At 51.1% G+C, this 25,384-nt stretch overlaps 1 protein-coding gene across 2 annotated transcripts in view; it reads left to right on the top strand.

Annotated features, from left to right (window-relative positions):
* Positions 1-6,503, top strand: part of DOCK1 (dedicator of cytokinesis 1) — a 497,787-nt gene extending 491,284 nt beyond the window's left edge. For both annotated transcript variants that reach the window (XM_041744687.1, XM_041744686.1), the window contains exons 51-52: positions 2,021-2,181; positions 5,345-6,503. In XM_041744687.1, coding sequence (XP_041600621.1) covers positions 2,021-2,181; positions 5,345-5,440 — 257 coding nt within the window. In that variant the 3' untranslated portion in view covers positions 5,441-6,503. The remainder of the gene's footprint in view (positions 1-2,020; positions 2,182-5,344) is intronic.
* The last annotated feature ends 18,881 nt before the right edge of the window (positions 6,504-25,384 follow it).

Raw genomic sequence — 25,384 nt, 5'->3', positions numbered from 1 at the left:
GGTCCTCTCTACCTCTTAAAAAGACACCAGACATTGGCTTTAGGGCCCACCTTAAATCAAGGAGGATTTCCTCTTGAGATCTTTAACTAATTTCATTTGTAAAACGCCTGTGTTCAGGTAAGGTCACATTCCGGGGTTCTGGGTGGACATGATTTTTGGAGGGACACTACTGAACCCACAGCCAGTGGTAATCAACTCTTCACCACTAAATTCAGGCCTTGCAGAGAGGGGAGGTCTTGGTGGCAGGGAGTGCAGGCAGCAACAGAACAGGGGATTCCAGGAGAACCCACCTTCCATCCTCTGCCCCGGTAGGGGCTCTGTGGACTGTTGTCCTTTGCACCTGCTGTTCTTGCTGAAAGGAGGCAGAGACCATTCTGGAGACCACCATGTGTGTGTGTGTGGGGTGGGGGGTCAGTGCTGCTGCCATGGATGAGCCTAATTGAGGACACAGTTTCCTGGCCACCGGGTGTTACAGCTTCACACCCTTTCACTATTACCACGGAATCTTTTTCTAAAAATATTTTACCATTTTCTTTAAATAGTTAAAAACAGGCACCATTGCAGCCGGTGTGGAAAACACTTCGGTTTCATCTTGATGTTAAACCTAGGTTCACCCTAGGCCCCAGCAAGTGCGCTCCAAGCCCACACCCCAAAGAGGTGAAAATAGGGACTTGTATGTGAGCATTTTCAGCTGCATTCTCCACGGTAACAACAGGTGGAAACAACCCAAGTGTTCCTCAGCTGATGGTTGGATAAAGGAAGCATCGCATCCAAAGAGATAGCCACACAATGGAATATTATTCAGCCACAAAGAGGCATGGAGGGAGCTGTGACACAGGCCACATCACGAATGAACCTCACACATTATACTCAGTGAAATAAAGGACAGGTGTTCTGTGATTCTGCCTACAGGAAAGCTCTAAAACACGCAAATTCATTGAACAGGGACTAGATTCGAGGTATCCGGCTGGGTGGAGGGGGATTTGTGGGCAATCTTTGCTTAATGGGGACAGACTGTGTGTTCCAGATGATAAAAGAGTCTAGGAAACCAATAGTGGCGATGGTTGCCCAACATCATGAATGTAATCAATGCCGCTGATTTATACAACGAATTCTGGTTAAAATGGCAAACTGTGTGTTGTGTGTAGTTTACCGTGACACAAATAAGCAAGAAGTCATGAGGGCAGTCATTCTATCTCTCGCGGGCCCGGGTTCCCTGGCAAGCCTCCCTCGGAAACCCTCAGGTCCCCCAGGCAGCCTTTCCCCTCTCCATTCAGTGGGTCAGTGGGGAAACCTCAAAGAGACCCATCAGTAAAGATGTCAATTTTCCTCTAATGTAAAGGAAAAACAAATTTTTCCTAAGAGTCTCCACAAGGGTGGTGAAAGTTTCCCGCCTTAATGATTCTCCTTCCATTTGAACCTGGCTGGTTTTTCAGGTCACTTTAAAAATCAATTGTACTTCCCCTCGGCTGCTTTCAAGTAACAGCCACAGGGCCCGTGACTGCTAATAACTTCATTTCATACGGTCGTGGGTTTTCCTGTCGAGAGAGATGTGAAGGGTGGGTGACTGGCCGGCCGTGTGCTGCTTTGTGGGCTTTCACGTCGTGCAGGCGTCCAGGTAACAACCGCAGGACGCTGGCTGCGGAGACCTGGCCGCGCTCTGAACATGCCGGGTGTAGACGGGCCTTGTCCACCCACTGTGTAGACGCCACCAATGCACAGAGGCCCGAGGAGGGGTCGGTAGGGGCCCGGGGATGGCATGGCTGTTTTTACAGTGGATTGACGGCTCCTTTAAGCTTCAGATGTCTTTATGGCACTTGGTATTCTCTTTCTAGAATGTGCCTTTGGGAGGGGAGCTGACCCTTCACCTTCTCTACCCCTCCCAGCTCACTTCTCTTCTCCGTCTCTCCATCAACAAGCGTTTCTGCCCCCTACCCCCTCCCGGACAGCAGGTGAAGCAGCCCCAAGGGCACTCAGGTGCAGTGGGGCCGTTTGATTCTAAATTGACCCATTTTTCCAGGTCTGGAGCTGAACGGCATGACCGGCATGACCGGGATGGACACGGCCGAGGTCCCGCCCCCCCTGCCTCTCAAAGGGAGCATGGCAGATTATGGGAACTTGATGGAAAACCAGGATTTGATCAGCTCGCCCACCCCCCCGCCCCCTCCTCCTCACCAGAGGGTAAGTCAGCCAGAGACCCGAAACACCGGCTTTTAAAGTCCCTCCTTCCACAGAGTGGAAAGCCCTCCTTGCTGATGTTGGCGGGCTTGCTTTGGGCCAGCCCACATCTGGTTTTGACAAAAGAGGTCAAAGCGATAAGAACTCTGTCCACAGGATCTTGGTTCAGCGTCATCTGTCCCGCCGATGGCGCCTGGGCTCCTACGGGATGCCAGCCTGGCCTCTGAGAAGTTCTGAGCCCGCAGTAAAGTCTTTAAAAGCCATTTAAACCAGTGCGTCTGGTTACCAGTTGACAGTTCTGGAAACGTTCCTTTGAGGTCTCCTGGTTCCTTTCATCTCCTGGTTCTCAAGGTTGCTGTCACGGGTTCTCTGTTCTGGAGTGACCACAGGCCGAGATCAGTGTGCACACTTTACCCCCCACCTTAACAACCAATATAAATCCTACAAGCCCTTTCTTTCTTTCTACGGGTGAGTGTCCTGCGAGTTTATTATCTTCTCTTGTGAGAGGAGCAGACAAGAGAGGGGATTTTATGTAAAAACACAGAACAGCAGCGAGGCTTCATCTCGGATGCTGAAGGGATGACTGACCTTCTGAGGCCATAGTTTCAGATCGGCCCTCTGTCCCCAGAGATGCCACGATGGGGGACCGGCCATGGGGACGGGGCCACGTTACCCGATGATGGCTTTTCAGGAGGCCGGAATGGTTTGTTGGAACCACCGAAACGGGGGCCTGACCTTTCCCACACACTTTTCACTCTAAGGTAGACGGAAAGAGGCCCAGGGAGTCGAGTGAGAACACTGATTGGTTGGGTGTTGTTTCCCTAACAGCTTAGTTAACCGATCACACCTCTGTTTTCATACCTTTATTTAGCTGGGAAAGTAAGAACGTCCCCCGAGTCTCCCCAAACCAGTGAACGGAAAATTCCGAACTTGGAAATAGGACCACATCCATTTGGTGACAGATCAGTGCAGGGGCAACACTTTACCATCTCCGCGCTGTTGCTACATCGCTCGAGGTGACTGTTGCCACATTGATGCCACGTGCTGTTGGGTCAGGAAGGAACCCGACGAGCCTCGGCTCCATTTATAAACGGCTCGTGAATTCCATTAGATTTAATTACCCCAGTCTCTGTGCTGTTTGTTTCTTGTTATCAAACATTGTTCCTGCAGCAGGAGAGTGAGTTCCCGTGACACGCCCGTGGCATGGTGTGTCACAACCCGTTGGAGGCAGCGGCGCTCCCTCTCCGCAGGCCCTACGGGCTGTGGTAGGATACCGATCGCTCGTCTGCCTTGGGGGTGATCGATACCTTCTGCCACTGTCACTGATCAGCCTCGGGCTTGCAGTCAACCCCATCCCTGGTTGTCACCACGTCAAGCTGTCATTTCTTTCAAAATGGCCCTTATGAGCTGTGATCTGACCTGTCATTGGACTTAGTGGCGACAAACCTGCCACCTTCCCACCTGGCACAGAGGGTGTTGGCCGCGCTGTGCTTGCACCCGTCTATGTTTGCCTGGCTCGCTCCGACCCATCGCCCTGGCTTCCACACGTCCAGAGCACCCGTTATATCACATCTCAAAATAGGTGTTTGCTTTGGTCTTTTTTTAAATGTTCTTACCAACCTTGAGAAAACGTAGAGACTATTATTTTACTTCATTTCTTATAATGTCTCAATGTCAGTACCTCGGTCCTATTTTTCCCCGATTGATTCTCTCCCGCGTGTTAGACACTACGTCGACTTTAGCATCTCCTTGTCTGCGAAATCGGGAGGAAAGTTGATCAACAGGGGAGAGACTGCTGTGTCACCGTCCTGTCCTTGAAACTTCTTTCCTCGCGTTGCGCTTCCCGTGAGCCTCCACACAGAGGCTGCTGCAGAGTCCACCGTGCTTAGGTGATAGCGTTCTGCGATTTCCCTCTGGTTCATTCTACCCCTGGCACATCTGCTCAGTTATTCATCCATCCATCCATTCATTCAGCGCTTCGTTTCCTCCCCATGTTCACTCATTCGTTCACTTACTCAGTTGTGTGGTCACTTTTTTATAGAGCATCTCATGTGGGGCTGGTGTCTATGGTGGTCAGGAGGGTGCCGCTGACTGCCCTCCATCATCCATGCCCTGGAACGTTCATTAAGCAGGGGTCTTTCTATCACCTTGGCAACTGTCAAATCGTTTGTAGGGATCCAAGGGCGAATGATGGCCCAGGAACCAAGGACAGCCTGCTGCCTTCTCCTTTTCTTTTCCAGAGAGAGAGAGAGTGCACACATGTGAGGGGAGGGCATGGGGGAGGAAGAGCGAATCCAAGCAGTCTCCCTGCTGAGTGCAGAGCCTGATGCAGGGATTGATCCCCTGGCCCTGAGATGGTGATCTGAGCCAAAATCCAGAGCCAGACACCTAACCGATTGAGTCACCCAGGTGTCCTGACCTGCTACTTTTTGTTGTAAATAGTTTCATTGAGACACAGCCATACCCATTCTGTATATGATGTGTTTCCCTCACAAAGAGTTCAAACATCCCCCTCAGTTTGCAGTTTTGGAAGAGACCGGACAAAAAAACTGCCCTTAAACGGGATAGCAGATACCTGGATAGTGGCCACAGGTACCTGGCTGACCCTCTCTCCCACGACTTTTCCAGTTCCAAGAGCAAAGGAGGGCTTCTCCCCCAGAGAGCCTCTCCAAGGGCCTGTTTGTCCCTGAACAGTTTAGGGACATCTTCAGGGGGCACCAGCAAAGGGCCATGGACCCTCATCAAGGACAGCGCCAGGCCGCTTGGGTGGCCCCCGGTCTGCTCTGCTCCTGGACCATTGCATTTAACCACTTAACCTGTCCAGTTCTGAAATCAGTCCATTTCCAGGGGCACCTGGATCAATAGTCCTGGGAAGTAAAACTTTCAGGCAGAGGGAAGTGGTTTCACATCTCAGGGGCTGTGCCGATGTGCGATGCGCTTTGTGAAACGCAGTTGCTCAGAGATGCCAGAGAGGCCTGTGGCCGCCAGCTGCCCAGCCCCATGGGCAGCAGCCCTGCCAGCCCAGGTCACACAGGGAGGGCCGGCCCCACCCCAGGGGTGCAGAGTAACTTACCCTTGCGGCCACTGTGCCAGGCGCTCAGGCCCTCGGGCCCTCACCTCGAGATTACCAGTAACGTGGCCCCTGTCCTGTATCTGTGTCTTCTAGCATGTTCCGCCTCCACTGCCCAGCAAGACCCCACCTCCGCCCCCTCCGAAGACGACGCGCAAGCAGACGTCAGTGGACTCCGGAATCGTGCAGTGAAGGCCGCAGGACCGCTGGGAGGTCGCAGCTGCACCCCCCCTGCCCCACTCCCCACTCTTCTCCCGTGCGTCCTCATTACCTCATTGGGCCCGTGATGTCTCATCTGTCGTGCAATCGCTTGTCCTGAGAAGGAGCTCACTTCCAGCCTCTCGCATCAGGGAGCAAGGTAGATAGGGGTCTGGAACGGTGGTCAGCACGATCGAAAGTGGGGGCTTCTGACTGTGTCTGTCTTGAGAGCCTAAGTCTTGCCCAGAAGTCCCCCGTTGGTGCCAAATGACAGGTGAGCAAAGACGGCGCTTGCCCTGGGTTTCGGGCAGCAGGAGAGGTTAGGCCATCGCCGTGAGCCCGTGAGGCCGTGTGGCGAGTGCTCAGCTCCTCCAGAGGCTGGCCCCCAGCTCCCCCTGGAAGGGAGGGTCCTCAGCCCTCCTCCTGCGGGTGTGACTTGCCGTCAAGTGTGGCTTCAACCCGCATCGGGCAGTTAAGGTCCACCCTTTCAGGGAAGTTCCTGTTTCCTTTCCTATAATTTAAAATAGGATTCTTTCTCAGCTACTGAACAGTTACTAATTTATGCAGTAGAAACACCGTTAAAAATCCTGGATCCACTGGGAGAGCAAATACACGTTCTTTCTTTTTAAAAAGAGAAGGCCTGCAGCACATCGGTGGCTTTAATTGGGTGACTTCTTTCTGTCCTCATTCTGTACAGAAGTTTGTATATATGATGGTCCTTAGAAGTTAAGTGTTCATGTTTTTGGTCCTTCCCGTGTAACAGGCGTCCACAAATGATTCTTGGTATGTGTTCTTAATTTTTTAACTGCTGGAAGTATGAACACACACACACACAAAAAATAAAATTTTGTTGATTCCCCCCCACGCACACCCAGCTCCAAAGTCCTGACAATGTTGGTGGACGATGATTAAAAAAACAAGAACAACTAACTTTGTATAACCTAATATTTTTATTCTGTAATCTATATTTTTTTATCCACTATAATCACGATACTCTTCTAGTAGGCTTGAAAGTTATCCATTGACAACAAAAAAATAAAAAGCCATTTAAAAAAGATTCCCAGCGTCCAAATACGTTTTTATCCCTTGATGTAAAAAAAAAAAAAAAAAAAAAAAGTATATATAAATGCCATTGCTGTTGCTCTTTTTCTTAAAAAGCTTCGTGACCCGCGCGAATGTGTGTGTGCATCTTTCTTAATCACCTCTGTTGTGTCATGTGGGGCCCAGATAGACAGCACCTGTCTCCCTCTGTGTGTCCGCACATCCTTACGCACAGAGCAGAGCTCAGCACCTGCTGAGACTTTCTCCCCTCAGCCCAGCCCGGCTCTCTGGCTGCATTTCTGCCCCTTGAGGCCTTCCAGCTGCTGACTTGGGAGAGGGTTCTGTTCGGTGCAATGTTTCACTTGGTGTTGCAGAGCTCTCTCTGGATCTCAGGTGGCGAGAAACAAAGAAAGCACTGGGGTCCCCTTGTCCACGTAAAGCACACTCGCCTATGCTCCTTCCTGACACGTCCCTGTTGAAACCACAAGGATGTGCCCCATGGCCCCATTAACCAGACCTCTGGGAAATCTGCTACAGAACCTGAGGCTCAGAGGATCCTTCCCTCTCACTCGATCACTGCCCCCCCCCCAGTTTATTCATCCTTGCTGTAAATATCCAGCCCATCCCCAGGAAATGTCAGACTCATGTGAATATAGAATTTTTTCCTTTGTCAATTCTTACCCTTCGACTGAGATAGGTACTCATCCTCCACTGAGTATGTTGGAAACTGCATACCATCCGAGATCCTAAAATAAGCCCATTGGCACACCAACCTGGGATGGGACCGCACGGGAGAGGCCGGTCTAGTAGCCAGAGTGGCACCCTGCATAAGCTGTTGCCCAAAATTGTAAAATGAGTTCCTTGGTCCTACAAAAAAATAGTTATTTTTCTTCTAGAATGGCATCTGGGTTCCAGTTCTCTCCTCACATAGCCTCCTCCTGAAAGTTTTCCTGGATAATTCCCAGACTCTATACTTTGGTGGATCCTCCCCGCCCTCCCCCTGGATGCTCCCCAGCTGCTGGGAACTTCACACTGGTGTCCAGAGTTAGAAAATATGCAGGTGCGGGATCCCTGGGTGGCGCAGCGGTTTGGCGCCTGCCTTTGGCCCAGGGCACGATCCTGGAGACCCGGGATCGAATCCCACAGTCAGGCTCCCGGTGCATGGAGCCTGCTTCTCCCTCTGCCTGTGTCTGTGCCTCTCTCTCTCTCTGTGTGACTATCATAAATAAATAAAAATTTAAAAAAAAAAATTTAAAAAAAAGAAAAAAAAAAGAAAATATGCAGACGCAAAATGTCTTCATCTTTTAAATCAAGGGCTGGGCTGCAAAACTAGACTCAAGGAAGAGCTGACTTCTGTGTCATCCAGTGTCTTCTGGAGACACTGCCCTGGAATGAGGTCAAGGGGAACCACTAGCATCCAGTTAATGAAATGCTAATCCAGCTATTGCGTTGAAGATACTTGGTAGATGTGGGTCCCATCTACCATCAGTCGACCCATCAGTCGACCTAAGACAAAATCACCTCAAGAAGGCTGGGCTGTGTCAATCAGTGAAGCCTAAGGCAGCACTCAGTTTCCTGGAAGATTCTGCTCGGGAACCCTGGATGCGCAGTTAGGAATGCCTTAGCCCGTGCGGCGCGATCTGGAGACCGGTCGAATCCCACGTCGACTCCGTGCATGGAGCTGCTTCTCTTCTGATGTGTCTCTGCCTTCTTTTCCTCAGGTGGAGCCTATCCTAATAAAAAAAATAAATAAAAATAAAAAAAAAATTTAAAAAAAAAAAGAAATCTGCTCAAGACTATAGTGTGGAAACCCTGCCTGAGTTTCCAGCCTGTGCTACAAATGGTGGACCTGCCAGCCCCCAGAATCACATGTGCCAATTCAGTAAATAAATCTCTCCATCTCTACGTATACATACCTCCTATTGGTCCAGTTTCTGTGATGCAAGAGGATCATGACATTTTCAAAGCAAAAACATTCTCACAAAAGACAAGGGGTGGAGCACAGCAAACTGCCTCCAGAAAAGCATTATTTTGACAGACAGAGGTGACTTTAGAGTAGAGGCACCTGGATAGATACCCAGAGCCTAGAGAGCCCGGGCAGCCACTTAGCCTGCTCATCAGTCTGGCGATAATAATACCAACCACCCATGTTGTCCTTTGTGTCCTGGGGCTGGAGTGTCTGAATGGCTTCCTCCACGGGTCTGGCCCTGGACTGGCTGAGCACATTCCATCTCTCTAACTCTCTCTGTGTCTGTGTCTCCACCTCCCCTCACCCCCACCCTGGCTGCCTTTCATCCTCCAGGGCCGTTTTATCTGTAGGAGGAGACTTTGCATGGCCAAGTTTCTCCTTGTTTAAACTGCACAGAATGTCCCTTCTCTGAGAAGCTATTGTGAGATAATGGTGTGACCTTGCCCCTGGCCCAGCTAGAGTGCAGGGTGCGCACCTCCGAGCCCACCCGGTCGGGTTCTGCACATTCCCACTGAGTCCCAGCCTCTCCTGGGCTCCGGAGGCCAGTGCTGCCTGACGCTCCGCAGGTCAGCTTTGGAGCTGTCGGTGCTGGAAATGCCTCACACAGCAGCCCTGCTTCTTTGCACATTCTTCTCTTCACTACCTTTGCAACATCTGAAGTCTCCATGAGTGTCCTGTAATCCTCCAGCGATCTCGCTGCCCTTCCCGTCCCGGGGAAGGAATCCCATTCCTCTTTCCAGCCTCAGAACAGTATTTCCACATCTCCCTGGATTCCTGTAGTTTCATTCACCGATGACTGCCCGTTCAGCTGATGCTACTAATGTTTATTTTCACTATTGGGAAGTGCTGGGTTTCATCAGCTGTTTGTCACTTCTCTTACTTCTCTTAACTGGGTGTGCCATTTTATGTTCATTTGGATTGTGTCTCCAGTGACATGCTGGATACGTTGTCAGGCACAGTGGTGGATAATGATGGAGCATAGGGAGTGTGGTGGAGCATGGAGAGTATGTTGGAGAATAGGGAGCATGGTGGAGCATGAAAGGCATAGGGAGCATGATGGAGCATGAAGACCATGTTAGAGCACAGGGTGTATGAAGAGCACGTTGGAGCACAGGGAGCGTGTTAGAGTACGGTGGAGCATGGAGAACATGTTGAAGCACAGGGAGCATGGAGATCATGTTGGTGCACAGGGAGCATGAAGAGCACATTGGAGCACAGGGAGCATGGAGATCATGTTGGTGCACAGGGAGCATGGGAACACGGGGAGCATGGAGAGCATTTGAAACACGGGGAGCATGTTGGAGCACGGAGAGCACAGGAGGCATGGTGGGGCACGGGGAGCATGGAGAGCTCAAGGGGAAAGCAATGGAACGTGCTGGAGCATGGCTGATGGACCCAGTGTGGTGTGAGCTGGGGCCTGTCAGGGACCATAAGGGCTCAGGGCACGTGGATCCCATTCCCAGGGGGCCCTGCCTGGGAAGGCGCCGCTCGCCAGACCTGCCCTCATCAGTGGTGTCTGGACGCGCTGGCGGAGCTCTCAGGAAAGGGCCTTGGGGCAGTGGCCCAGCTCTCCCTCGGTGGCTTTGATGAGCTTTCCGGCAGAGTCACGCCTTGTCCCTGGCGTCGCCCCTCATTGGTCGCAGGCTGTGGGGTAGCAGGATTCCTCCTGCGGATCGTGCCTACACTGTGCAGCTCGAGACGTAGAGCTCAGCTTCCCTTTCTCCTCTCTCCCCTTCCCTTCCTTCCTCACCAGTTTGGGCCTAAGGCAGGCGTCCGTGGGTGTCGGAGCCACGTGCCGCGGGAGGAGGACAAGACCCGCTCTCCCCTGGGTGAGGGCCACGCGGGACCGTTGTCCCCGCAAAGGGCCGCAGGGAGGGGGAAGGCGTGGCTGCCGTGTCTCCCGAAACGCACCCCATCAGATGGAGAGGCCACACTCCACCGTGGCGGTGGCTTCGGGTTTGTGCCACCAGCAGAGTCTGTGATGCTCTCCCGGGGCGGGGGGGGGGGGGGGGGGTTGCGCCCCCAGGAGGGGCGGACGAGCGAGCCTGAGCCCCTTCCTCTCTGTGAAGAGCCCACCCCGGCCCCCTATGCCACCCTGACCTTGAGGGACAGGGCTGGCGGTGTCCTTCCTCCCACCCAGAGGACAACAGGTCCTATCCAGGGCACACGGTGCCCCGCTGGGCACAAGCGGCTACGAAACCACCCGTGGAAGCGGCCGGGCCATGGAGAAGGCACCTGAAACATGCTGCGCTGCGGTGCCCTGAGTCCTCAGCCACTAACGTACAAGTGCAGCAATTGGGGAAGTAAAAATAATCAGTTTTGGAAAGGAATATTTCTGAATTAGCATAAATTATACCATTTAAAAATACTTGTTAACAGTTAATTTAGCATTATGAACACTTGTGCTGGAGAGGAGGGCACTTAATATCGACTAACGAGCTACCTGCAAAAGGCAGGGTTATTTTTAAGCTCCTACATATTTGGGGTTTCTCCGCGGGGAGCACAGTCGACCTCCACGGGCCTTCGCTGCCTGGCGGGAGAAGTGAACTTTGGAAGGCGGGACAGCATCGCCCTCATCCCTCAGTTCCTCAGAAGCGTTAGGGGAATGGCTGTTCTTCTCTGTACAAAGGAAAACCATATTCTTTCAGCCTCGGAGTGAAGAGGCTGCTGCCTCCTGGTTCCCAGACCAGCTCCCAGCAGCTGGGGGGTCGGGATGTGCCTGCAGAGCTGGAACAGGACATGCAGAGCCCCCTCAGCTGCCAGCCAGCCTGGAACCTTCCACAACCTGCAGCGCCTGCGAACACCGTCTTGGGATGCATTGGCCCTGCTCCTGCTGAGCGTTGCCGTCAGAAGAACAAGAAATGGGGAGCCCACAACTGAACAGGCTCATGTTCTGCAGAAGTAGAAGATGAATTCTGGGATCTGTCTCAGTAAAGACCCTTAGAGCTCACATGACTCGGAATCTCCGTTTTGAGATTCTTCACTGGTCAGAACACTTGCTGCGAGCCTGGCAGGCAAAAGGCACCGAGCTAAGGGACAGGCAGGTCGCACGACTTAACCAACGTCACCCTGCTGGCTTTTCCAGCTGGTGACATTTAAAAAACTCACTTTGATGAGCACAGCTTTGTAGTACAACCCGAAATCTGGCATTGTGATGTCCCTGGCTCTGGTTTTCTTTTTTAATATTCCCCTGGCTATTCGGGGTCTTTTCTGATTCCGCACAAATCTTAAGATGATTTGTTCCAACTCTCTGAAGAAAGTCCATGGTATTTTGATAGGGATTGCATGAAATGTGTAAATTGCCCTGGGTAGCATTGACATTTTCGCAATATTAATTCTTCCAATCCATGAGCATGGGATATTTTTCCATCTCTTTGTGTCTTAATTTCTTTCAGAAGCGTTCTGTAGTTTTTAGGGTAGAGATCCTTTACCTCTTTGGTTAGGTTTATTCCTAGGTATCTTATGCTTTTGGGTGCAATTGTCAATGGGACTGACTCCTTAATTTCTCTTTCCTCAGTCTCATTGTCAGTGTATAGAAATGCCACTAACTTCTGGGCATTGATTTTGTATCCTGCCGCACTGCCGAATTGCTGTATGAGTTCTAGCGATCTTGGGGTGGAGTCTTTTGGGTTTTCTATGTAGAGTATCATGTCATCTCCGAAAAGGGAGAGTTTGACTTCTTCTTTGCCAATTTGAATGCCTTTTGTTTCTTTTTGTCTGATTGCTGAGGCGAGGACTTCTAGTACTATGTTGAATAGCAGTGGTGAGAGTGGACATCCCTGTCTTGTTCCTGATCTTAGGGGAAAGGCTCCCAGTGCTTACCCATTGAGAATGATATTTGCTGTGGGCTTTTCGTAGATGGCTTTTAAGATGCTGAGCAATGTTCCCTCTATCCCAACACTCTGAAGAGTGTTTTGGAATTAAGGTGATGCTGGCCTCATAAAACGAGTTTGGAAGTATTCTATATCTTTTGGAACAGCTTTAGTAGAATAGGTATGGTTTCTTCTTTAAACATTTGATAGAATTCCCCAGGGAAGCCATCTGGCCCTGGGCTTTTGTGTCTTGGGAAGTTTCGGATGACTGCTTCAATTTCCTTCCTGGTTATCGGCCTGTTTAGGTTTTCTATTTCTTCCTGTTCCAGTTTTGGTAGTTTGTGGTTTTCCAGAAATGCATCCATTTCTTCTAGTTTGCCTAATTTATTTGGGTATAGCTGCTCATAATATGTTTTTAAAATCATTTGTATTTCCTTGGTATTGGTGGTGATCTCTGATCTCTTCTTTTTCACTCATGATTTTATTAATTAGAGAAGACAGTGTGGTACAGGCACAAAAACAGACACATAGATCAATGGAACAGAATAATGAATCCAGAAATGGGCCCTCAACTCTATGGTCAACTAATATTCTACAAAGCAGGAAAGACCATCCATTGGAAAAAAGACAGTCTCTTCACTAAATGGTGCTGGAAAAATTGGACATCCACATGCAGAAGAATGAAACTAGACCATTCTCATACACCATACACAAAGATAAACTTAAAATGGATGAAAGACCTAATGTGAGACAAGAATCCATCAAAATCCTAGAGGAGAACACAGGCAACACCCTTTTTGAACTCGGCCACAGCAACTTCTTGCAAGATACATCCACGAAGGCAAAAGAAACAAAAGCAAAAATGAACTATTGGGACTTCATCAAGATAAGAAGCTTCTGCACAGCAAAGGATACAGTCAACAAACCTAAAAGACAACCCACAGAATGGGAGAAGATATTTGCAAATGACATATCAGATAAAGGGCTAGTTTCCAAGATCTATAAAGGACTTATTAAACTCAACACCAAAGAAACAAACAATCCAATCATGAAATGGGCAAAAGACATGAACAGAAATCTCACAGAGGAAGACATGGACATGGCCAACAAGCACATGAGAAAATGCTCTGCATCACTTGCCATCAGGGAAATACAAATCAAAACCACAGTGAGATCCCACCTCACACCAGTGAGGATGGGGAAAATTAACATGTCAGGAAACAACAAATGTTGGAGAGGATGCGGAGAAAGGGGAACCTCTTACACTGTTGGTGGGAATGTGAACTGGTGCAGCCACTCTGGAAAACTGTGTGGAGGTTCCTCAAAGAGTTAAAAATAGACCTGCCCTATGTGACCCAGCAATTGCACTAATGGGTATTTATCCCAAAGATAAAGATGTAGTGAAAACACCAGGATACCTGCACCCCGATGTTCACAGCGGCAATGTCCACAATAGCCAAACTGTGGAAGGAGCCTCAGTGTCCATCAAAAGCTGATGGATAAAGAAGCTGAGGTCTATGTATCCAATGGAATATTCCTCAGCCCTCAGAAACGATAAATACCCACCATTTGCTTTGACATGGATGGAACTGGAGGGTATTATGCTGAGTGAAATAAGTCAATTGGAGAAGGACAAACATTATATCGTCTCATTCATTCAGAGAATATAAAAAATAGTGAAAGGGAATAAAGGGGAAAGGAGAGAAAATGAGTGGGAAATATCAGAGAGGGAGACAGAACATGAGAGACTCCTAACTCTGGGAAACGAACAAGGGGTGGTGGAAGGGGAGGGGGGCGGGGGGGTGACTGGGTGACAGGCACTGAGGGGGGCACTTGACGGGATGAGCACTGGGTGATATGCTATATGTTGGCAAATTGAACTCCAATGAAAAAAAAAAATGATTATAAAAACTCACTTTGGATGAGACACAGGTGGGGCCCTGGCATGTCTTCTGTCGTTCTTAGGGCTCCAAGCCTTCCCAAACTGGCGTTAAGCACAAGTCAGTACCGGAAATCCACAGCAGACTGTGCTGCTTTATTGGGTCACTTTATTTTTCTCTGTACGAGTTACAATAAAATCGCCACGGGGCCGTGGTTGTATTAGTATTAGGAGCCAAGGTTGCAGTTTGCAAAGATGATTGTCCGCTCCAGGGCCCTCCCCAAATGTGTACATGTCAACTACCCGAAGTTCTTATCCTGCCTCGTAAGGATTTGGTGAGCGGTGGTTTCACATCACCTCCGTGCATCACCTCATCACCTCGGTGAAACAAGGCTTCCTCGGAGTGTGGGTGTCGGTGTGGGTGTGGCTCTTTCCCAGGCCAGGCGTGGCTTCCCTTTGCTGGCGGAAGGGGGCACATCCTGCACTGTGGCCCCACGTGAGCCAGTCTTTGGGAAAAGTGGAAACACTTGGAAACAGGATTTGGATAGAAAAACAGAATTGAAACCAGCGGTCTTGCAGGAAGCCACTGAACGGAAGGGACGAGGAGGAGCAACAGGTATGTTTTTTTGAAAGCCCCATGACACAGTTTGAAAATACCCTGTCCCCAGGCCTGTCGCTCTGTATCCTCCCCCCAGTAGCAGCTGTGCCCCAACACTCTCCCCATTCCCAGTTCCCGCCACAACCCCCGGGAAAGCCCACACCTTGCTGTTCCAGTCACTTATCCATGCATTTCTGCCTGTCACTCTGCTTACTTCGGGATGGGGCCTGGGGGCCTCCCCCTTCTTCCAGGTCTCAGCGGTTTGCGCACAGGATCTGGCAGCCTCCCTGAAGCCCACGGAGGCCGTCTCACAACCATCTCACTGCGGTTCCTGCTACATGATGCCGGCGCATATGGAGGCAGAGAAGAAGGGATAAGGCCTCTGGGGAGGGAGCTCGGCATCCTGCCTCCCCCACCTGCTTCCAGGACCACTGGCCCCCTCCTACCAGACACCACCCTGCTCCCCTGGCATCCCAACCCTCCCCTCGGGCAGGGGACCCTCTGCAAATCCTCAGGCTCCTGCTAGAGGTGGCAAGTGGCCACCTACCCTATTTCCACTGCCTGCCTTTGCCTCTCATTCCCTGTTCTCAAAACCACCTGCTTCTTCCCTGGAGGTAGGGAAGATTCCATCCGTCTACACTGGCTTGGGTCCCCGGTACCAGTTCATCAAATCAGGGAACCCTCCTGGCCTTTGTTCTGCCCCCTGTAAAACCAGGGGGCGTCAGCTGCTTTGCCCCTTGGGTGCTCAGCGATTTGCCTTGTCCTCATCTCCCGGGTTTTAGGTACATCCAGCCTGAGAGAGACTGTGGGGGGGTTTAGAATCCAGTTCCCATTGGTTTACTGCTGCCCTGGCAGGGGCGGGGGTTACTTCCAGGTTTGGGGAGCAGCTTTCAGAGAGGCCCCAGAGGCATCAAAGCCAAGGGCACAGGGCAGCCAGGTGGGTGCTGCTCGCTGCGCAGCTGCGCTGAGGTCACCGCTGGGCCCCGAGGCCCTGGCAGGGCAGCGAGGGGCGCTGAGAGCACCCAGCACACCCAGCGGCGGCGGGGCTGAGGCTGGGTCCGGGAGTGATGGAGCCCGCAGAGTGGGGAGCGGGGCTTCCGCCACCCCGAGGGTGAGGCCAGGCTTTGAGGGTGAGGCCAGGCTTTGAGGAGGTGAGAGATTCAGCCCCCCAGCGGCAGAAGGAGATCACGAGGTCAGCAGGTGACAAAAACCTCAAGGGTCTGGGGCTGGTGGGGGCTGCGACGGTAGGTTCCAGAAGGATGACGTGGGAGGAAGGATCCCGAAGCAGCCGCCAGGAGCACCCGCCCTGAGGAGAGGGCAAGTGGGTTCCGTGGGAGGTTGCGGGGGAACCGGGTTCGGGTTAGGGAAGGAGGCAGGTGGAAGCAGCAGGTGTGCGTGCGCAGGTGCACGGGACTTCCAGGCCAGGCCGCGCGCGGGCCAGTTTCCTCTGCAAAGTCCTGGTCTCCCAAACCCGCCTCCCAGGGACACTGGAAATCTGAGGGGGAAGCAGGGAGGACAGAAGGACAGCATGAGGGACATTGGAAGTCTGGGGGGGGAAGCGGGGAGGACAGAAGGACAGCATGAGGGACATTAGAAGTCGGGGGGGGAAGCAGGGAGGACAGGACAGCACGAGGGAGAAGAGGAAGCGCTCGCCCCGGTGCACAGCCGCAGCTCTGCAGGATTTGCACACGCAGGGCACAGTCCATCGGCCTCACAGACGCAGAGAAGGAGTGAAGCGGCAGGTGCCCGGTCCGTGTCCTCCAGGCTGTGTCCATCGGTCCATGTCCACCGTCCGTGTCCACTGAGCCCCGGGGCGCCCCGCCCACAAGGCGGGTCCCCACCCTCTCCACGCCCTGCTCCCTCCCCCAGAGACTCCTTTCTGGGGACTGCAAACACCATCTGGAGTCTGGGGTGGGGGGAAAAGTAGAAAAATCATAACCCAACCCTGATCACTGCTTCTAAGAGGTAACTCAGCAGTGAGTCAAGAAAATGATAATGTTGGAGAATTATCATCATAAATACAATATAATAAGAGTGACTTATTTTTATCATTAATCTTTTATACTTTCCCGAATATTTTCCTGTTTACTATCTCATCAGACCTTCAAAACTGCGTCCTAAGGGATAGAGTACAGGGTTTCCCCCAGGTCTGCAGAGGCTGCGAGGCAGCGGGGCCGGGGCCACCTGGCCAGGTGTGCGGGGAAGCTGGGGCTTCAGCGCCCTGTCCTGTGCTCCCCACACTGTCCTGTGCTCCCCACATGCCCACCCGGTAGGCAGCTCCGCCTTCCCTCGGGGCTTCCGCGGCCCTAAGGATGCGGCTCCAGCCCCAGGGGGACCCTCCTTCAAATTCCAGCTCAACCACCTACAGAATTTGTGCAGGTACTTGACCTTGAGCAAGTTAAGCAGCCCAAGCCTCTTCCTCCTTCACCTCCTCCTCCTCTTCCTCCTCCTCCTCCATCATCAATATATCGGTAATATGAAGAGTAACATGAATGTAAATACTGGAGTTTGGGGTTGGTGCCCCAGGAGACCACTGCCCCCACCCATCAGCATGGGCAGCCCCTTGGCAACCCTCGTCAGGCCCGAGGTGAACACAACATGCAGTGGGCACTGCACTGACCCACTCAGGCCGAAGAGAAGGATTTATTTTTCGTGCTTGGGGAAGAGGTTGTGAGAAAGAAGGTTAGGCCTGTGCATGGCCCCGGCACATGGCTGTCTTGTGGTCGCGAGGACCACCAACCTTGGCAGGGTGCCCGAGGCCCTGGGGTAACCTAGGAGGTGCACGCAGCTGGCCCCCACCCCTGTGACCCCAGTAGCTTCAAACCACACACGGGTCATTCTCACTCATGCTGTGTGACCCCTACCCCACCCAGAGCAGGAGGGGGCCCCCCCTTGCTCATCATGGCCACTCTGCAGCCCAGGCAGCTGGAGGCTCCATTTCAACACCAGCTCCCACAAGTGTCACAGCAGAAGAAAAGAGCATGGGAAGAGTGTGCTCTGGCTCTTTTTCTTTTTTTAAGATTTTAAAAATTTGCTTATTTGAGACAGAGAGAGAACACAGGCTGGGGCAGGGAGGAGGGTAGAGGGAGAGGCAGAGAGCTGCAGACTCCCCAAGGAGCAGGGAGCCTGACACGGGGCTCCTCGGTCCCAGGACCCCGGGATCACGACCTGAGCCAAAGCTTTTTGCTTGTTCCTTGAGCCCAGTGTTGTTTCTGTTGGTTAGAGACGTCCTCCCTTCCCATTGAGCCTCCTCCCTTCCGCTCCCCGTCCCTTCTCGCAAGGGCTCCTCAACTTTGTTTTCTTCCCAAAGAGCAAATTTATTTTTAGTGATTTTCTCTTTTGTTTTTCTACTCTGTTTCCTTTATTTCTATTCTTATTTTCCTTCCTTCCCTCCCTCCCTCCCATCCTCCTTCCCTTCTCTCCCTCCCTCCTTCCCTCTCTCCCTTCCCTCCCTCCCTCCCTCCCTTCCTCCCTCCCTCTTTCCTCCCGTCCTCCCCCTTCTCTCCTTCCCTCTCTCCCTCCCTCCCTCCCTCCCCTCTTTCCCCCTTTCTCCTCTTTCTCGTGGCCATGACTGAGGACACTAGGGGACGTAGGCGGCAGGGCGTCCAGGCAGTGCTGGTGCGGGGCCAGTGACCATCTACCTTCAGAGATCAGCACCCGGGGCGGGGTGGGCGCCGCCACTACCTGGCCTACAGTGGAGGCAGCTGTGTCTGGGCGGGTTACATGCGGAGACCCTAGAGCTCATTGGGGAAAATCTGGGACTCGAAGCGGCAGCAAATTCCTTTTTTTTAAATAATACATTTATTTTTTTATTGGTGTTCAATTTGCCAACATACAGAATAACACCCAGTGCTCATCCCATCAAGTGCCCCCCTCAGTGCCCATCACCCATTCACCCCACCCCCCGCCCACCTCCCCTAATTCGTTTCCCAGAGTTAGGAGTCTTCATGTTCTGTCTCCCTTTCTGATATTTCCCACACATTTCTTCTCCCTTCCCTTCTATTCCCTTTCATTATTTTTTATTTTCCCCAAATGAATGAAACCATATGATGTTTGTCTCCTGGGAAACACTGCGGCAGCTCATATCCTGTGACTCGGGGCATTCGGGAGTGTGTGTGATTGTGTGTGTGTATGTGTGCACACGCGCACAGGTGCAGGATGCTTTAGAAATCACTGATAACAAAGAGTTATTAAAATAGAAAGGCCTGGGCAGCCCGGGTGGGTCAGCGATTTGGTGCCGCCTTCGGCCCCGAGTGTGATCCTGGAGACCCCGGATGGAGTCCCGCGTCGGGCTCCCTATGAGGACCCTGCTTCTCCCTCTGCCTGTGTCTCTGCCTCTCTCTGTGTGTCTCTCATGAATAAATAAATAAAATCTTAAATAAAATAAAATAAAATAGGCCATTTGTTGAGTGACTATGTTCCTTGGTGCACCACTTTCTCTGCATCATTAGACAAGATTATATCCACTTGACAGGAGAGGAAGCTAAGTGTAGACCTGGCCCTGCAATCCAGCTCTAACTGGCTTCGGGTTGGACTCTCTGCTCTTCCCACTCCCACAGCCCCCACCCCGGGTTGTTTCCAGGAGGTGATACAGACCCTCGAAAGCCAAGTGGGACCCAGGGGGGATTTCAGCCTCCCTCCCTGCTCCTCCCGGGGCTTGGCCCCAAGATGCAGACTCGCAGAAGGAGACCTTTTATCACCAGCAGCTGGTAAGTGTGCATGTGTGTGAGCTGACCGGCTGACACACACTCGTGTCCGAGGCTGGGCAGGTGGGGCCTGGCTCCGTCATCTCCTACATGTGCACAAATCACTTCCCAAAATTAAACTCCCTGTCTCAGGCTCTGCTTCTGGGGGGGAACTTGGACTAAAATAGAGGCTGTGGCCCAATGAACAGGAGGGTCCCTGAAAGCAGCAGGTGGCCGCATGGCCTGGCACACCTGCAGCACACACAGGGCCCTGAGAGGCACGGCTGTCGTGTCCTGGATGGAAGGTGGGAGTCCTGGCTCAGGGCTTGGGTTTGTCCACGTCCCTCCACCCCCTGCACGTCTCCACACCGTGGCTCATGCTCCACACCTGCCCTTACCCGCCACACCTTTCTGTGTCCACCACTCCGTGCCCATGACTTGCTTCCAAATGCAATACAGACTGAGCTTGGCCCCTGGTCCCACCTTCCCCCGGCCACATGGCTTGTCCCTGCTCCACTCTTGTTTAAACTCAGCTTAGCTTTCGGTGACTTTTTCTTGGACTCCCCTTAGCTCCTCATTCCTAGCTCTTGATACGGCAAGCACACAGCTAGCTAGTAATTGCTGAATGGGTTAAACCACTGCGCTAAGTTTCTAGAATAAAAAAGAAATCAGCAGAAACCTGAGTCAGGAGTAATAACAAGGAAGAAACCTTCTAAAACACATAATCTTTACTATATAGCTCTCTCCTGAGCATATCGACTTTGGAAATGTCCAGCAAGCCTATCTTGCTGGACTTCTTATAATAAACTGTTAAGCTCCTTAGTAATGAATTCCAGAACCTAAAGTATGTCTGTATTGAGCCCTGCCCTGCCGTAATAGTTCAGGTGAGTCTTACCAGGCAAGGGGTATACACTGGACAGAGAGTCCGCTCTTCAGTTTTGGGTCTTGCACAAATTCATGGTCAACTTCGCGTGTCCGGGGAAATACTCTGGATTTCTCACCTTACAAACTGAGTTAAGGTCCAGCTCTGGTTCTTTCTCTGTCTGTCCTAGAACCTGCTTGCTGGGTGTGGGGAGGGGGTTCTTGCTTCAAGTCCTGATCAAATGACAGCTGGGTCCCCAGAGCAGCCTGGAGAGAGCCATGGGTGGAGGGCATCCCCGGCTGTGCCCATGACAGCCGTCCTGCTCAGGGCCAGCCAGGACCCATCACATCACCACTGTTCGAGCTTGTGTGCGCTGACTCCTGTTTCCTTTGAAGGTCTTCTGGAGAGCTCTGGGCAGATCCATCTCACTCTGGTCAGATAGCAGGCCTTCGGGAGGCCTGGCTCCTGAGTCAGGAAGCTCCTCAGGGATGGTATAGAATCCTGCAGGGCTTCCCAGGTGGGCTTGGCACAGAGAAAGATCCTGCCCCGCAGCCTGGATATCCCGGCCCCAATGCACCAGCTGAGACACACAAGCAGCAAAGGAGATTTCCCAGCATCTCATGGTCTCTGATCTCAAACCTGGCCCCTTCCCTCAGAGCCCCTGAGACCCGCCTGATCCGAAGTGCCCTCTCTGCCCAACAGGAAAGCAGTGCTCTTAGGAAGTCTGCACGCTGTATCCTCAGGCGGTATTAATAGACCTAATCTCCAGGGTAGCCTCCCGGAATACCAAGGCCTTGGTAGTATTTGTCAATAAGAAAAGGGTTTGGTTGCTCTAGGGTGTGTATCACTATTATTAGAGGACAGAGGGCACGGAGTTGCCTGGTTTTTGCCACCAGAGGAGGGGTCTACCTATCAGGGTGGGCCGGGGGCTGGTTTGTCTTTACAGCTACCCAACACCTGGCTCTCTGCCCATAATGGGTGGTTGGTCAAGATGATGGAAGGGTGGGTGAATGGATCGATGGTTCGAATAGCATCCTTCAAAGTGGAAGATGTTGGAGAGGAGGACTCCTTCCCTGGAAATAGAAATAATGAGCAGAGAAGCAATGCAGGCTTGAGCCAAAGGAATGCACGGAAGACCACTTGGGAGGAAATTTCTGTTCTCATCTCCATTCTGGGAATTCATACAATCTGGACTCAAAACTGTCCTCCTCGGTCCCACAGGCCAACCACCCAGGGAATGCCTTGTTGCAGGGCTCCATTCCCTGGGCGGTGGCACTACTGGCTGCAGAGGGGGGCTCCTTTCTGTGCCCCTCCCGCCGGGACACACGTGAGGAGGATAGAGCACCAAAGTGTGGAGCTTCATTTGAGGGTAGTGCGCACTTATTGAACAACTGGGTTTCTCTGTTTCCTTTTTAAATTAAAATATAATGAACAAACAGTGTTGTGTTAGTTTTAGGGGTACAGCACAGTGATCGACAATTTCTACACATTCCTCCTTGCTCATTAAGAGAAGTCCACTAGTTTTATTTTATTTTTTTATTTTTTAAAAGCTTTTATTTATTTATTCATGAGAAAAACAGAGAGAGAGAGAGAGAGGCAGAGACAGGGAGAGGGAGAGGGAGAAGCAGGCTCCATGCAGGGAGCCCGATGTGGGACTCGATCCAGGGACTCCAGGATCATGCCCTGGGCTGAAGGCGGCGCTAAACCACTGAGCCACCCGGGCTGCCCAAGTTCACTGGTTTTAAAGAGAAGCAGCTTTTGGCCACAGATGTGTTCCTAGAAATCCACCTGTAAAGCAAGGTCTGGATAAATCATAGAAGGAACAGTACGTGGAGCGGCGTGGGGACATCCCTCCCGCTCACTGACATGGCTGCATGCATCCCCCCAGTTCATTTCAATGCAAAGATTCATTCGTTGTAAAATAAACCAAGAATGAAATTCTCAAAAAGAAGAATGTAGACTAATTTCTATAAAATTAGAAGTGAAGACATACATACACAATGTCACTTGCTTGTTGAAGGCTGTAGGGCTGGATCCATAGGGCTGTGAAGGAGCCTGCTGGAGAGGAAGGCTCTGGTAAGGGATGGTGGTGATGCTGGGCTGGAGATGGACACAAGGGAGATGGGGTGGGGGGAGGGGAAGGGTGCTAGGGAAGAAGGGGAGACCACCGGGGAGGGGATCTGTGCAAGCTATATCTGTGGGGAACACCAACATTCCTGGTGGACAGTGATGGAATTAAATATGATGAACAGCCTCGCTCAACAGCACCAGAGCTTGATGGCTTCAAAGACTCGTCCTTGGGTTCCAGAAAGCATCAAACATCATGCTGCTCTCTCCACGTTCATTCCAGAATGATGGCACAGTTTCAGTATTGCCCAAGGCATGCCTGATGGCTGCTGAATGTTTGAAGAAAAAAAAAAAAAGTGTCTTCCTAGAGATTTTACCGTGTGAGTCCCTCTCATTGCTCTCCTCTTAACCTCTTTTCTTGGCTGTTATTGCTAACTTAGCCTTCCAAATGTATTTTCACTCATTTATTTTTCAAAATCAATTTTGAGATAATGGAGTCAATTTGTTGGGGGGAAAAAAGATGTTCGTTAATTTTCTAATATTGAATCACCGTTTCACTTCTGCATGCGCCTTCCTTGGTCGTGGAGTAGCATTAATATTCATTTAATGCACCTGCAGATTCCATGTGCCAATACTGTAGTGAGAATTTTTAATTTTGTCTTTATAAGAGACTGATTCACAGTTTTTTTTTCTGTTGGTGAACCACGTCCTGGTGGCTTCACACTTTGTTCTGTTTGGACTTTCTGTGGCCTTCTATTATATCAATTTGGCTGGGTTGGATGAGGTTTTTCAAACACGTTTTCCTCATATGCTCTGAGCTAAGTAAGGTAAGTCACAAGATATTTTTGTATAAGATCTGGAAAGTAGAAATGAAGCAGCAGCCTGTGTGTGTGTGTGTGTGTGTGTGTGTGTACACTTGGAAGGTCAGGCAGGTGTTTTTGTGGCTCACACACATCGTCACTCATCTGCTGATTCACCTCATTGGCACGGGGACAGCAGCTGGGCCTGCGGCTTCCTATCCTCCCCAGAATCCTCCTTAGCTTCCGTGACCAGAGCCAGATGTGTGATTGATTAGGTTTCTGATGCAGGGTCCCAGCTTCCCCCAGAGAAAGACACGAGGCAGTAAGCCTGACAGAGGTTCTAGTCAGTCCTCGTGGTTCGAGCCCTCTAGTGCTCGTGGACTCAAGCTCTTCTTTGCTGCTCTCCACTTCATGCCCATGTGCTCTTCCCAACTGTCCATATGGTAGGCCCCAAGCTCCACCACCAGCCATGGAATCAGTAGTCCATAGCCAGCTTTCACAACTGGTCAGGTCAAGTGCCTTAAGATACATTCTAGAGGTCTGCTTTTCTATCCATAGTCGATACGAAATTTGGTACCAAGGGTAGAGCACTGTCATAACAAAAGCTGCAAAGGTCGTGGTGGCTTTGGAACTGGGCGGTAGGCAGAAGCTGAAAGACTTTGAGGAGAGTTAGTGAGAGCTTCAAAAGCCTTAAAGGGGCTGCTTGTGCAAGCCTGATGGCCTTCAAGGGGTGGGTGCGTAACAGGAAGCGAGGACGGTCTTAGGAACATGGGAAGAACAGGGATGCCTGTTGCAGCGTGGTAGAGAATGACAGAGCTTTGTACACAGTACAGATCGTCGTACGGAAACATGCCACCTGTGGTCATGTCAAAAGTAGAATACTGAACTGGATGATCTCGCCAAGGAAATTTCCAGGCCAAGTGGTTAAAGCTGCAGTCTGGTTTCTTATTGCTCCTTATACTCCAGTGTGACGGAGGAGAAATAACCTGAAGAAAAGATCATAAACGTGAAAGGAGCTAGGATTTCATGTTTTCAAAACTTCTTAGTCTCTCCAGATGGCAGACGATGCTGGAATCAAGAAATAGTTGCCCGGTAAAGATTAAATTCAGAGCACTCGTGGGAAAGCATGGCCTCAAGATGAACACAAGGGTATTACCGATCGTCCTTTGGTAGACCTCAGAAAGATGGAACGGGGTGCCTCAGAGAATTATTTAGTCAATTAATAAACAGAATCTTAATAAACAAGAATCTTAAGGGAGTTTCACCTTAGCAGAAGCTCAAGGAGAGCAGGATTTATCTCAAAGATATTTACAACTGCAGCTTTTGTCTAGTGGATTAAACCTCCAATAAGATGTGTAGGAGAACTACAAACTTTAAAAAAAGATATATTGGCAAGAATAACACCAACTTGGGCTGGAAGGGATAGAGACAATACCAAGAGAAGAGAGGCAACGGACCCTCAAAGTGCTACTGGCAGGAACCAAGCTGAGAAAATTTTATGACTGCAAACATGGTTTTGCCTTTTATAGAAGAAGAAAGGATGACTTGGAAAGCGGAGCCAAGAGCCCAGAGGAGCGAGCCAAGAGCCCAGACAGGAGGACTGAGTCTTGATTTGAAAAACTCCCAACATTTTCCTGGCGGGATTTCAGAATTGATAGGGTGACTTCTCTGGGCCTCCCAGTGTCCCCTCTGGAACAAGAGTGTCAATAGCAATTTTTCCATTCCATGGCTATATGTTGGACCTGTGAGGGCTGTGCAGCTCTTCTCTGTACAGATTCCGAGTTCACTAGGCTCCGGAACAGGAAGTGTCCTTGAGGAGCTGTCTTAAGGAACTGCATGGGAGGAGCCTTATCGGATCTGAAAACCCAGATGACGACATTATGGATTTAGAGATAAGTTGCTAGGGAAATGGGCTTTGGGGAAGGGTTTAGGGAAGAGGTGAGGGTATTTTGCATGTGAGAGTAACGTACATAACTTGTGGCCCGAAGACAGACTATGTTGGTTTTAAAAATGCGTCCACAAATCCTTTGATGCACCTTCCATCAAGATGTAAAGCTTAATCCCCCTTCCCTGGAACCTGGGCAGGGACGAAGTGAGTAAGGTGGAAATGGCAGCGTGTGACTCCCAAGCCTACATCAGAAAAGTCGCTGTGACTGTCTCCTTGTTCTCTCTCAGATGGCTCCTTCTAGAAGCCATCGGCCCTGTCATGAAGACCCTCGAGTGGC

This window comes from Vulpes lagopus, chromosome 2, assembly GCF_018345385.1.
Source record: "Vulpes lagopus strain Blue_001 chromosome 2, ASM1834538v1, whole genome shotgun sequence".
Taxonomy (NCBI): Eukaryota; Metazoa; Chordata; class Mammalia; order Carnivora; family Canidae; genus Vulpes; species Vulpes lagopus.
This window is presented reverse-complemented; position numbering and strand designations above follow the sequence as displayed.